The sequence below is a fragment of the Diadema setosum genome, chromosome 13, assembly GCF_964275005.1.
Source record: "Diadema setosum chromosome 13, eeDiaSeto1, whole genome shotgun sequence".
NCBI classification, from domain to species: Eukaryota; Metazoa; Echinodermata; class Echinoidea; order Diadematoida; family Diadematidae; genus Diadema; species Diadema setosum.
The window spans coordinates 16,663,512-16,677,427 of record NC_092697.1 but is presented as its reverse complement, the minus strand read 5'-3'; the positions used below and the strand labels follow the sequence as shown (position 1 = coordinate 16,677,427).

The 13,916-nt window shown below is 39.4% G+C and overlaps 1 protein-coding gene across 1 annotated transcript in view; it reads left to right on the top strand.

Moving 5' to 3' along the window:
* Nucleotides 1-13,916, top strand: part of LOC140236790 (rho GTPase-activating protein 45-like) — a 126,554-nt gene that overhangs the window by 103,583 nt on the left and 9,055 nt on the right. Inside the window, exons 9-18 of the mRNA XM_072316727.1 lie at nucleotides 53-97; nucleotides 929-994; nucleotides 1,896-1,976; nucleotides 5,190-5,369; nucleotides 7,943-8,020; nucleotides 8,894-8,953; nucleotides 10,052-10,108; nucleotides 11,100-11,239; nucleotides 12,898-13,004; nucleotides 13,509-13,718. Coding sequence (XP_072172828.1) covers nucleotides 53-97; nucleotides 929-994; nucleotides 1,896-1,976; nucleotides 5,190-5,369; nucleotides 7,943-8,020; nucleotides 8,894-8,953; nucleotides 10,052-10,108; nucleotides 11,100-11,239; nucleotides 12,898-13,004; nucleotides 13,509-13,718 — 1,024 coding nt within the window. The remainder of the gene's footprint in view (nucleotides 1-52; nucleotides 98-928; nucleotides 995-1,895; nucleotides 1,977-5,189; nucleotides 5,370-7,942; nucleotides 8,021-8,893; nucleotides 8,954-10,051; nucleotides 10,109-11,099; nucleotides 11,240-12,897; nucleotides 13,005-13,508; nucleotides 13,719-13,916) is intronic.

Sequence of the window (13,916 nt, the reverse complement as noted above, 5' to 3'; positions counted from 1 at the left end):
AATTTTATGATTCATGTATGGTTATTGTTGTGGGGTTTTTTTTCTCCTGCAGACATACCTCCCCTTCCAGTCAACATACTTGATGTCACTAGAACACGTGAGTAGAATGATGCATTATTTGTCATTTCAAGTAAAGTTGATGTTGGGTAAGGGTAAGAAATGCAGGTACTTTTTTTTTTATTATTATATGAGCAGAAATTTGGTTTGAAGGAATAAAGTTATATTGAAGTATAATCATGTCTAAGCTGTCATTGGTATTAAGCAGACTATAAAACATTAATGGAGTTGTTGCTAGAGATGGGTAATTTTCCCCAATTATTGACATTTTTATGATATGTTCAGCCATTTTTTTTTTTCATTCCTGTTTTTCGTTGATAATGTGCAGTACTTAAAAATAGGACTTGTTATTGAGATTTTGACTTGATAAGTCTTCAACCAAATTCTCAAAGTTATTCTGTGTATCAACTATGAACAAGACCTCTGTCAGTCTGTGATGGCAATACGAATATAAAATACCAACACATAAAACAAGTTAAAGGCTAAACAAAGTTTCTGTCTCCCATATTCCCTTGATTAGGCTGTTATACATGATATAATATTAAATGTAATATATGAATCTGCCACTCGCTCAACAATTCACATTGTATACTACATGTACATTTCCATTACTATTCTATATGTGGACAAGATTTAACTACAGAAACTATTATCTCAAAAGATATATAGACCCTAAATCACATTAAAATGTATTGAAAACTTGTTGGGGCTGCTTGGGTTCTAGAAAGGTTGGCCTGGTTAGACACAGCTACTGTACATGTGCCCCACTTTACGTATTGAAAAGCAGTATGCTGTGTTATCGTGAATCAACAATGCCTTCAGGAATTTAGCACTGTTATGAGCATGCTTGATGTCTTCTCTTTATTCCCAGGACATCGAGTACGCGAACAACTGTGATGCTACCTACACTCAAATCCAGGGGCACAAGTTTGTGGAGGTGAGTTTGCTTGGATTACACTTTGGTGTAATGAAGCAGTGGGATTTCCTGTATTAGGAAAACATTGTGCAGAGAGAAAAAGAGGCAATATGAGAAGACACTGATATATACCAGGATAGGTGGAATATATGAAAGTAAAGACAAGTAAGTGTCAATGCACCCAAAAGAAAAAAATGTCTCTTGTTAGTTGTAGTCATAAAGAGCAGGAATACCATGAGTGGTTTTGTTGTTTTTGTTTTTGTTGTTGTTGTTGTTGTTGTTGTTGTTGTTGTTGTTGTTGTTGTTGTTGTTGTTGTTGTTGTGTTTTTAGCTCAAACACCATCCATTCAAGATGGTTTCTGTGAAGTAATTACTAATGAAGCAACCTGTGTTTATTGCTCTGTACGCGATCATTGTGATGTGGTCTTGCATTCAACAGAAATGGTACCAAAATGTTATGATGACTCCTGCAATGCATGTAGTTGCTGATGGATGAAAGTTGAAAATGTCCTGAAACACTTATTGTATATATTTCACCATGGATATAATGCAGTGAGCTGGCAAAGTTTATATGAAGCATCATTATAGAAATTAGGGCCACAGAATGACAGGGCACCAAAATAAAAAAAAAAAAAAAAGGTAGACCCAACATGATGGAATGGCATTCAATATAGTCTGTGCAAAAGGTGAATCCAGCATGCATGCACATATCAAAGGGTTCTAATCAAAGAGTCATTGCTACATAGGTGTTAATAAAAATTCCTAGCCGGCTGCAGATCAAAGGAGCCAAGATAGATGAAATTCAGAGAGAAAAAAAGAAGAAGAGAGGCTGACAGTAAATGAAGACCACATAATGTGTATAAAATATTGATTGCTCACATCTCAAGGGCGTCATTCCCCCTTTTTCTTCTTCTATGAATAGCAATTAGACGCGAGGAGGGCAGAACACGACAAGAAAAGGAAATCAATACGGATGCAGTGGAACACAATCAAGAAGGAGATGGTAAGTGATATGGTCCACCGTCTGGTCTAACAAAGAGACATAAAGAAAACAGTCATCCCAGACCAAGAAAAGAAAGGGGGGGGGAGCCCTCTCTTTAATATCACACTAGAGTCTCACCCCTGCCAGGAAAGGAGCAGTCTCAGTCGATACATGATTGATAGCTTTTGGCAAGCATGGGTGGATCGGCTCCACCTTCTGATTATGGAGAAATGTTGGTCCAGGAAAGGTACAGAAATGAGTGGAATTAGAGTTAGTATAGTTTTCTTTTTGAGGATTGTAAATGCAATACTTTTTTTTCTTTGTAGAGCAAAGAATGGTTCTTCATATCACCAACATGTTGTTCAGTTTGTACATGTAGTTGTACATTTTATTCATAATGATCAGGGTCAGTTATCTGATGCTGACTGTTTGGAAATGGTATGGGACCAGGTTCAAGATGATGAGATAGAAGGAAAGGAGTGAGAGCAGAAATGGAAGATGGGATGAAAAGAAGATGGTAGTTGAGGAGGAGGAAAGGGAAATTAGAGGGAGACAGAGAGAAGTATAAATTTTGTCATGCAGGCGTCACATTGTCCCAAAAATGAGAAAAGAGTGACACATGATAAAGGAAGTGTTTGAATTTGACTCTGATCGTATTTTAGTAACTTTCTGTCATTTATGAGGGCATCTTAAGCCACCATATGACCTCCGATAGAGTTTCGCAGGCTTCGGCAGCAACTCCGTGAGCGGCGGCAAAATCTTTGCCAAGCCAAAAATTACCCTGAAGATCTTGCACAGGTTCTCATCTTGGTGTAGCATTCTAGTGAGGTTTTGGGTCTTATTGTGTGACCTTCAGTAGGCAGCATATGTGACCCTGCACCTCAAAACAAACAAAAAGTCGCCAGACATGAATTTTTAGTTAAGACCATATTCTGAAAGAGCAGACTTTAAGCTTTAAAATGATGTATAACTCAAATCAAATGGACTCTCCTAACCTATCTAAGTATTGAAAAGAAAGCACAAACTCAGGAAAAGTGTGAACTGAGAAAAGAGGCTCTGAAGTACAGTGTCTATATAAGCGCTTAATCTTTACCAAACCGTGCTGGCTGTGCGATGAATGGAACAAAAAACAGGAAGTAAACCACCAGAGTAGCAACAATGAAGGGATTATCAGATTAAACTGAAATTAAGCATGCCTCATTAACACATTCTGTCCATAATAGGCCGGTTTACTAATGTATGCACAGATCTTTAATTTTGCACACGGCCGCAACCTCGGGCAAACAAAGGATGCGAGCCTGCAACGTCGGCTGCTACAGCCGTCCCCGACACGTCCCCACATGTAGACTTACGTGTATGTTGTGTACATGTGTGCGATGCATCAACTTCGACTTTACCTCCTGGCATTTTGTGTGGCTCTAAATCAATTCCCAACCTTAGATGAGGGAAAATTCTGCTGTGATCAAACGCAATTTGGACTATAGTTTTGATTTTATTGAATTTTGGCTTCGATTTTGTCTTCAGTAGTTCTGAAAATGGGTGGAAAACACTGCTGCTACGGAACATACAACAGTATGACCGCATCACTTCAAACTTCAATGATTTTAAGCATTATGATTGATTGTGAAATCTAAACTAGACAACGAATCTCTAATAATCGATATGTTTCCAAGGATTTTTTTTTAAAAGTTAGACTCAGACTGATTAGACTTCATGAAATAGAATGACGATTTTGACTTATTTTTCTATTAACAATAACAGTTAGGGGGCCTAGCCCTATAGACTAGATCTAGAGTAGATCTAGACGTAGACCTAAAATTAAAAACAAAAACAATGATAGACCTAACCTCCCTGACATTCGCAGTAGGCAACATTTATTTCCCCCGTTGACTTATTCATCACGACCCAGGTCTGGTACGTTGGTTTGTTGAGGTATGTCCGGTCGGCCTAACCTCACTAAGGAAAACACGAAAAGGGCTCGTGTCCGAAACCTCATTGAACTTCAGGCTTGAAACACTCCCATCCGCGAAAAGACGGTAGTCTTCAAATGACTTGTATCCCTTTAGCTTTTCCAGTCATAGTCATTCCGATTGATGATCAGGTAGTTGAACACGTCAAAGAGTCCAAAATCTGGAATACTCTCGAAGTTGGATGTAAACCCAGCGAGCTTGTTAGGATCGGAGAACGAGCAGCCTACCAGAGCGAGCTTCTCCTGCAGTGACCGGCCGGTGTCCGCCCGGGAGAGGTCGGGATCGATGGGCAAATCCAAATCGGCTACGGCAGTTGCACTAGTTTGATGAGTTTCTCCTTGTTGTAGCCGCTTGTGCTCACACCTATATCCCTAGAATACTCAGTTAATTCCTTAACTGTCCAATTCTTCCATGGCTTGCTCGAACTTTGCCTAGAACTTGAAGCTGACGCCATCTCAAAGCAAGATTATAGCAAACAAAAGTTGTCGATTATCCGCAGCGAGTAATGATCGTAGACAATACACGCGTGAATGCAAAAACAGTGTGGCGCGCGCGTCCGCGCTTATTTCGCTTGCCCGACTTAGTTACAATCACTAGGGTCGCGTGGGGTTGACGTCATTATGCATATCATTAGTAAACCGGTCTATTAATGCCAACTTTCAAAGCAGTAGCACTATCCTTTCAAAAGTTATTAGAGTTGAAAGTGAAGAGTGTGGACAAGGTTTTTCAGAAATGAAAAAGGGATTCTAAAGACACACCTAATCACACTATTCTACCAAAAATGTTCGAGATAAACTGCTAAAAAAACACACTTTCCTGCCCGTTTTATGATACCAAATTTTAGCATAATGTAAAAGAAGACCCGCTCTTTCAGAAAATATGAAAAAGTCAATTTCGGCTAGGTTGACCCATTTCACTTATTTTCAGTCCTCACGCAAAATCAGTGTGTGCAACTTTATGTTCGTTTTGCGGTGCACGGTCACATATTTGCTTCATCTGTTGAATGGCTTTTAACCAGGTTTGGAGCCAGCTTTGTGCGACATTGAATATTCATATTTGTGTGGCCATCTGGTGTCAATTTCTGGACAGTGTGACACCACTCTTGGAATGAGACAGAGAAGAAAAGGGTTTGGAAAGATCCCAATAGGGAGTGATCATGCAAATAGTTCGTAAGAATTACATCAGTATCCCTGATGTTAATTTGAATAGAATAAGATAAAGACGTCATCTGCTCATCTCGATGTCCCACGTTCTCCTTTCGCAGAACGACTGCCGGGCCAACCTGGAGAAGTTCCGCCAGCTGTTCTACACCCGTTTCCACGAGTACGAGCGAGCCAAGGAGGCGACGACCAAGATGGAGAACGACCGCACAAACGCCAGCGGAGGCACGCACCAAAACAAGCTGGACAAGAGGAAGAAAGCAGCGGACGAGGCTCTTTCAAAGGCAAGAACTTTTCGTGTATACAAAAAAACAAAGATGTTAAAGGAGTGGTGTAGGTGTGGTTGACATGGGGCTTCAGGTTTCTAACTTTTTTTGTGAGATAATAAGAAACCACTAATGAAATATGTGAATACAATTCTTAGAGGAATTCAAAGCTCATGTGATGAAAATTGGTTTTGAAATGGCGGAGATATCCCAAAACAAAGAGGTTCTAATCAGAGGTGGGATCCACCGTTTATTTGGACCACTTTGTTTTACTTTATTTTTGGATATCTCAGCCATTCCAAAACCAATTATCATCAAATAAACTTTAAATTCCTTTTAGAATTTTATGGTCTTTTATGATTCCTTTGGTGGTTTCTAATTATCTCGCAAAAAGTTGAAATCTGAATCCCCAATTTCAACTAAAACTATCCCATCCCTTTTAAAGTCCATCCCTTCTGTCCCTTGTATAGGACATAAAATGGAGTTCCACATGTGTAGAGAGTCACAACTCATGCACGTAAAAGATCCGGCTTCATTCATTCATCGCAAAGAGCAGGGTGCATAACGTGGTGGAATGGTCCTACCTCATGGAGCACATCAAACTGGACTCCATGGAGGACGAGCTAGAGCAGCTGCATATTGGCTATCCAACTATCTTTGATGGAAAATGAAACAAAAAAAAAAAGTGCCACAGACAGTTTTAATGTGTATAATTTTTGCCCATTTGAAGTTTTCTATGCATTGAGCTGTTGTTTTGACATTAGGCATCACTGTTTAATTCTAGGTGTATACAAACGGTTTGGAAAAGATTGTGATTTTGATGAGATGTAGTACACTTCCACTGTGACTATTCCATCTTGTCTTACTAGGTGATTGTGGAAGGTCCTGACCCCTATAGCAAGCTGATCATGACCTTGGTCTTAGGAAAATAAAGTTGGCCGAAGTCTTTGTCCATCTATGTTAGTCAAGAGATTAAATATGGATTGTTTTTACATCCTCCTTGTGCTATGTAGTTCATATGTCCATTTTTCTTGTTTCTCTACTTTGTAGCGGTAGATTCCTTAGAGTATCTTTCACAGGTTTGATATTACTTTTCTGTAGGCAGCATATGCATTACTGATGCTGGATAGAAAATATTTGAATGACGGATATACTTGAGATTGCAGTGTTATACATTATAAGTAGTGGAGTGGATGACCATATGTTTCAGTGAATGTTTGACACCATCAGTTCAAGAAACTGAGTGGAAATAGAAAAATCACACACACACACAAAAAAAATACTCCATCTGCTGACCTTGCAAGAGATATAAAATCAATGTGTTCAAGAGTGTAGGTACCATCACATATTGATTTCGAACTTTGTAGGCGGAGAAACAAGATTCATGAAAGGGTGTGGCAGACGCCATCGATGAATTAAAGCTAACAAGGGTTACGTGGGAGAACAAAAAGAATGTGACTTTATGGGAGGAAAAACTCAACTCTCTTCTTTTTTTTTAGCAGCAAGACTTTGTTGTTCCTTTTTTAGGGTGTGGATTTCAAGGTTAGGATGCATCATTGCAAAGCATTGTATGCTGTGAGATTGGCAGTGCTGTTTTTCAGCAAGATCATACAGCTATTGATCTTGAGCTGGAAATGTCCCTATGGGCGTAATTTAATGATCTGCCAGTGACAGTAGAGGTGTCAACCCTCATCAAACATTAATTGATTGTGCATTGAGAAGCCCAGTTATAGAAAACTGGCCTAGGTAGCAGTGCACATGATTACTGCTGTGGGATTGTTTTGTCCTCAAGGGAGCAGTCTCCTCCCATATGGGATGTGAGCCTGGAGCTGTGCAAACAATGAGAAAATTCATTTTCTTTAAAGGGATCGTATAGTTTTGGTTGAGACCTAATTTCAGGTTTCCAACATTTTTTGGTGTGATAATAAGAAACCTCATGAAATATGAAAGAGCATGTAAATCTATGTGGAATTCAACGTTTATTTGATGAAAATTGGTTTTGAAATGGCTGATATCCAAAAAAGAGTGATTCTAATAAAGTGTGGGACCCACACTTTATTACGATTGCTTTGTTTTACTTTGTTTTTGGATGTTTCAGTCATTCCAAACCTGATTTTCTCAAATAAACTTTGAATTCCTCTTAAAATGGTATGCTCTGTACTTTATCATATGTGTTTTCTTGGTATCTCGCAAAAAGTTAAAAGCCCAATTCTCATCTCCACCAATACTGTACCATCCCTTTGATATCTGCTTCTGATTTGTTTTGAATCCAATGAGCTTTAGAGCCTCTCTAGATTTTTGTTCCATTTCATTGATGTTTTTTCTGTTGGTTGGCTATAGCTAGGCCTTTTCTGCTCTAAACAGTGGAGTACCAGTGGCACACTTTTCAAACTGAAGCAACAAGCATGTTTTTTTTTTCTTTTTAAAGAATATTCTTCATACATATAGATACCAAATTAGTCTGTACAACGCCCACCAAGTCTTCTAAGTATTGGAGAGGTAAACAGTATGTAAGTCTGAAAATGATGCTGATAAATGTTTACCGAGAAAGCTTTTACGATCTTCTACTCCGACCCATCCTGTCCCACCAGGCACAAGAAGCCAAGTCTACATACCAAGCATGCATAGCTGAGGCCAACAACAAACAGCAGGAACTACTGAAGACAAAGGTAAAGACAACATCCACACCAAACCAACAGAGACTTAATGGATGCAACAGCTGTACATCGTTTATCATTCTGATGTTGTTGCTTTTCCACTTTAACTGGGTCAGTAGATGACATTCGAGGGCTGATTTTGCAGAAATGATTGGGTTATTTCTCAGAAAACGCATCGGATATATGAAGTGATGCCCCCATATTAATGTGCAGCACAACAAATGCAAATCAAAAGCTCTTGGAAACCTTCCCAACTGTTCCCCTCAAAACACACACACACACACACACAAAGAAATAAAAAGAATGTTTAAGCAAAATGGCATATATGTGTGTAGCTATCCATGCGTGCAGATAAGGTCCTGAATGCCCCCATTTTAAATGATTTAGTGTTTATCTCCCTCCATTTTTTTTTTTTTTTTTTTTGTTGGTATTTCCTCTAAGGTTGTCTGCCTAAAACCAAGCAGTGTTTCTTATTTCCTGGAATCAAAACATAATATTGGGAGGGGGTTGGGGGGGGGGGGGGAGACTTGACCTTGACCCCATGGTCCCGCAGTCCCCCCCAAAAACACACACACACACACACACACACACACACACACACACACACTGAAAAACAATCCACGGCCCCTGATAAGTAATGGCCTATAGGGATAAATGTGTCTTGTATTACATAATATACATGTATGTAGGAAATGGCCACATTTCAGAATCAGTGGATTCAACATGTCACCTCAGTTTCTTTATAGTTTGTTTTGTTTTGTGTTATTATTTGAAACCTGTTGAAATAACAAGATTTAGCATCACATTCCTTAATAACAGTCTGCATGCTCATAAGTTTCTGTATGAGGAATACAACATATCACTTTGCCTGTTTCTACCTCACAGCAAAAACTCCTGGTACAACTCAGAGAGCTGGTCTTTATGTGTGACCAGACCATGAAAGCCGTAAGTGTCAAGCTTCTTTCTCATCTTCTCTGCTTCCATGAACACATTTGAAAAGATGTACTAAGTACTGTTGGAAACCTGCCTTTATACTTGTATCTTTATAAAGGCTCTTAGAACTGGACAGAAAAGAATGATATGCCATTGTGATATTGATTGTCGTCTACTAGAAGAGAAGCAACGTTCTGTGAGAGCTATTATTTCTTTTAAATGTGGTTTTGGTCGTCATATTTTGACATGGTGGTAACAGAGATGCCAACCAACACGACAAACAGAGTGACATGTGATGATATGATATTGCCTCTTGAAACTACGACTTTTCATCTTTCAAATTAAAAAAAAAAATGAAGCCAATATAAACTGCAGAAAACTGTGGAAAACTGCTCATTATATAGAACTGTGGAAAACTGTTCATTATATAAAAAGATGTACCACTTAATTCCTGTAACCCCTACAAAAGCGTTGAACGACGAGCCTAAATGGATGGGAAATATGTGAATGCTTTACAATTTTCTCATCAATGTTGATGAAGTAGCAACATTTCACTTGCCTGTTCTTACCAGGGAAACATTTGTTTTTCTGACAATTCACTGGCCCGGGGCCAACAGACTAGTGGTTGTGTCAAGATTTCATGAAAGTCTGATTTTCCTCTCCAAAATCTTATTTTTTAAAGATATTCTGTCTGTGTTTATTTAGTCGAGATGTTGGCATCTCTGTGGTAAGGTGGGACAATGTCTGAGTCATGTTCACGAGTATCAGCAACTTCGAGAGCCATAATCATGCAGAGTACCAGGTAGTGCAGTTATTATCTTGCAAATGTGTTTTCATCCACACCCTGAAGTCATTAATTAACTTGTCGGAGTGAAGTACTCCTCAACGACTGTTCATTATAAAATGATTTTGGTGCATATTTATGAGACATAGACTGGTAATAAACTTCAGGAGTGTGTGCATGCTCAAGCCGTTGATTGTCAATTAAAGTCACATATCCTTGGACGAATGCCAAGGATACATCACTGTCGTAGGTATGCTAGCAGTTATCCCATCTCATTGTCTGCATGTTATTAAATTTTTCCTCTTTTTTTACTCTCAACCAATCAGGTTACTCACAGCTACTTCCAGATGCAGCACTCGTTATCCGCCCCTGCTCCCGTGCAGGTAAACTTTCCTAGTTTGGATGATCCAACCACAATTAAGAAATCATTGTGAGAATGCCATCTGCTGATTGTTTTGATGCTCAAAATGGCATGCAGACACTATAGAGTGTCTTTGAACAGATCAGATGGCGATTTGATTAGAGCCAACATTAGGTTTGTGTGGCACAATGCTCTCTGAAATTGATGTCAAATAAAGTTGATGATGGCACTGTGATCACTGCAAATACAGAATATTTTGTTAACTTTGATAATTCTTTTTTGTCACCTATCTTTGCATACTACTAATCAAAGAAAGTCTCTAACTATTTCCATTACAAATTCTATCTAAAAAATAGAAAGACTTGAAATGTACAGTTGTCAAGTCCAAGTTCATAAAATTCCTTCTCAGAAAAGATTTTACATCTCTGGATAAAAGCATTAGGAAACACACATAAACATAAAAAAAAAAAATCACAGTTTCTTAATCAGAAACATTCCTCTTGCATGGTGCTCAGAGCATAATCATCATTAAAGCACTTACGGAATCTCATTATACTCATAACTAGAATTCACAGTCATGTCATGTGGTCAGTGCACATAGCGATGAAAAGTTGCGTGACAAGATGTGTGGGATGTAACTGCCCCTGTCTCTTGAAAGTTTAAAAACTCTGGCTAGATCCTTGAGGTTAAAAGGAGATGACACCAAATGGAGAATGTGAATTTAGAAGTGTTTGATATTGGTCACAGTTCAAGTTTTGGAACCACCTCCAGAAAGAACTCAAGTTTGTTCATAAACAAAATTCCTTGACAAGCAAGAGTGTACAATGCATTTGAAGTGTTGGCTTAAACACAAATCTCATATACTTCACATAAAATTTAACAAGGCAAATTAACTTTAATTATATGCTATGTAATGTTTTTCAAAAAGAAAAAGAAGATTATGGGGAATTATTGAGCAAAATTAAATCGTGATCTTACCGTGCGTTCTATTACTGTTTTTGGTACATGTGCAGTTCCAGACACTGTGTGAGCAGATCAAGGCATATGAGCCGGGCCTGCAGTTCAGCCAGTACATCAAGCACCACAGACGGTTCATGTCTGGCCACACACTCCAAGATGTGGAGCCATTCGTCTTTGAGCCCTACAGCAATGCGTGAGTTGGAATAAGTACTATGTTAATCTAGGCTAGGGAGCTAATAATAAATAAAAAAAGAATAACAAATAACAAATAATGATGATGATGATGATGATGATGATGATGATGATGATGATGATGATGATGATGATGATGATGATGATGATGATGATGATTTGATTTGATTTGATTTATTTATTCTCTGTATGACATTTTTTTTTTTTTCAAATACATCAATTTTCTGCAATTTCATTAACAAAGTACAAAATACCGGTAGTATACTTCATGCAATTTTCATCATTTTCATCGATTATGCAATACATCTGTAGTATAATTACATGAGTAACATGTTAATAATTTGCATACAGAACGATTGCCAATAATAAGCACAATGCTTGACTGTTTGGCAACCGATAACAAATCACATTATAGTGAAGAAAAACAAGAGGGTCCAACATGATGCTTGTGGAATAACGGTTAGGGAGAGAGAGAGAGAGGGAGAAGAAAGGAAGGGGAGGAGATGATAAAAACCTCCGGATACTAGTCTCGCCAGATCAACTCGATATACCTCTATACCTAGACACATACATACATGCACATACTGTATTTATACTAATAAATTACAGTGATGTATTCACGTAGTAAGTGTTGCTTTTGTCATGTAAAAGTTACATTGAATGAGAAAGAGAGAAAAAGGGAGAAGAAGAAGACAAAAAGCAATCATCTACGCAGCATAAATCTCTACGTGCCCTTTCAGGGCATGACGTTATAGTGATAATGACAATGATAATGACAATGATAGTGATGTTGGCAATAATGATATCATAAAAACAATTGACTATCAATACCAGTAGTTGTAATGAAAATATAAAAAATTACTCAGATTCCCCCTCCTTCTCTTCCTCCTCTTTTCCACCTTCTTCCATCTCCTCCTCCTCCTCCTCCTCTTCCCCTCCTCCTCCTCTTCCTTCTCTTCCTCCCTCCTCTTCCTCCTCCTCCTCCTCCTCCTCCTCCTCCTCATCCTCCTCCTCCTCCTTCTCTTCCTCCTTCTCTTCCTCCTCCTCCTCTTCCTTCTCTTCCTCCTCCTCCTCCTCATCCTCCTCCTCCTCCTTCTCTTCCTCCTCCTCCTCTTCCTTCTCTTCCTCCTCCTCTTCCTCCTCCTCATCCTCCTCCTCCTCCTTCTCTTCCTCCTTCTCTTCCTCCTCCTCCTCTTCCTTCTCCTCCTCCTCCTCTTCCTTCTCTTCCTCCTCCTCTTCCTCCTCCTCCTCCTCCTCTTCCTCCTCTTCCTCCTCTTCCTCCTCCTCCTCCCCTCCTCCTCTTATTGTTTAATACTCCTCTTCATTATCTACATTCTTTACTTCCAAAGTCACTGCTTTTAAAGCTTGTCACCATGGGTATAGCCACAAAACTTACTTCTGTGTATGTCACTGTAGGCATGGTAACGTGAAAGATAAAGTAAAAGGTACAATATGACTTACAATAAAGAGATAAAGAGAGGATAAACAGTGTGAACACAGGGAGATGTGATGCCCATTTTTGTTGTGGCTGTTGTTGATGGGTTTGTCTTGTCTATGAGCATTATGCTGGTGCACACTAGAAAGTGAGTTAAATCACTCTGTAGTTTGAAAATCTCTTTTAGTGAAAGATGTGGGTGTGTTTTTTTTTTTCCCTCCCAGATCTACGTTGCACAGGGAGCGCAAGGCAAGCTCACAGTCATACGACAGCTTTGAAGACGACAAGGCATACCACCAAGCAAGGACAGAGTCGAGCTCAAGAAGATCTGGTAAATAATTTGTAGAGAGTTACAGTGTGAAAGTTCCTATCCAATGAATGATGAACGAAAAGGTGAACACACAATTACATGTATGTGCACAATATTATGCACGCATCTTGCACATCACAAGCACAAAGTGCGATGTCGACAGTCCCTGCCTTGCGGGATACAGGGCCATGGAAGCTCTGGGGTTATAGACGCTCTCTGTTGATATCATAGTTTTGAACATATACAACAAATTAAAGTGGGGGATGGGAGGGAAGCTAACTTTTAAGTGGGAGACACAGCTAGAGAGGGGGAAATTCAAACTCAAGAATGAGAGCAGGAGATTTTTGAGAAATGGCCTCAAAGGGGGAGAACTGCTGCAGTAAGTATGAGAGTTGTAATCTCTGGGTAATGCAGTGCATATCAACAAGGCTGTGTCTGTGTATATAAAGTGATAGTCATTGCTATCAATGTGATTCAGCACTTATCCACAGATGTCTGGTTGTGTGTTTGTCGCCCTCTATCCAGACAAGTCTCAAAGAGTGCAGGCGTGGCAGGGCCCCATCAGCGACTCGGAGAGCGTCAGCGGGAGCTCCACCAAGTCGGCCTCCCCGTCAAACAGTCCTCGCAACGGGCCCCGAGTCATCAACCGAGACGGAGGAGGGGCACTGTCGTCGGGAGATGAGCTTGGGGACGAAACCCCGGTGGTTCCCCCCAGCAGTAGTCCAGGAAGCTCAAGTGAGTTGAATTGTACATGCCTAAAGAAAATTGAATGTTACTCTTTTCTTTGCAGTCAAACATCCATACGTAAGGCATTTCAGGAAGGATTTGCTAAAAATTGCTGCTGAGTGCAATCAGAGCTAAGAATTTTGATAAATGATTGCCATTTCAGAGTGTTGGTATTTTAAAGAAAAAGAAACTAAATTGTAGCAATTG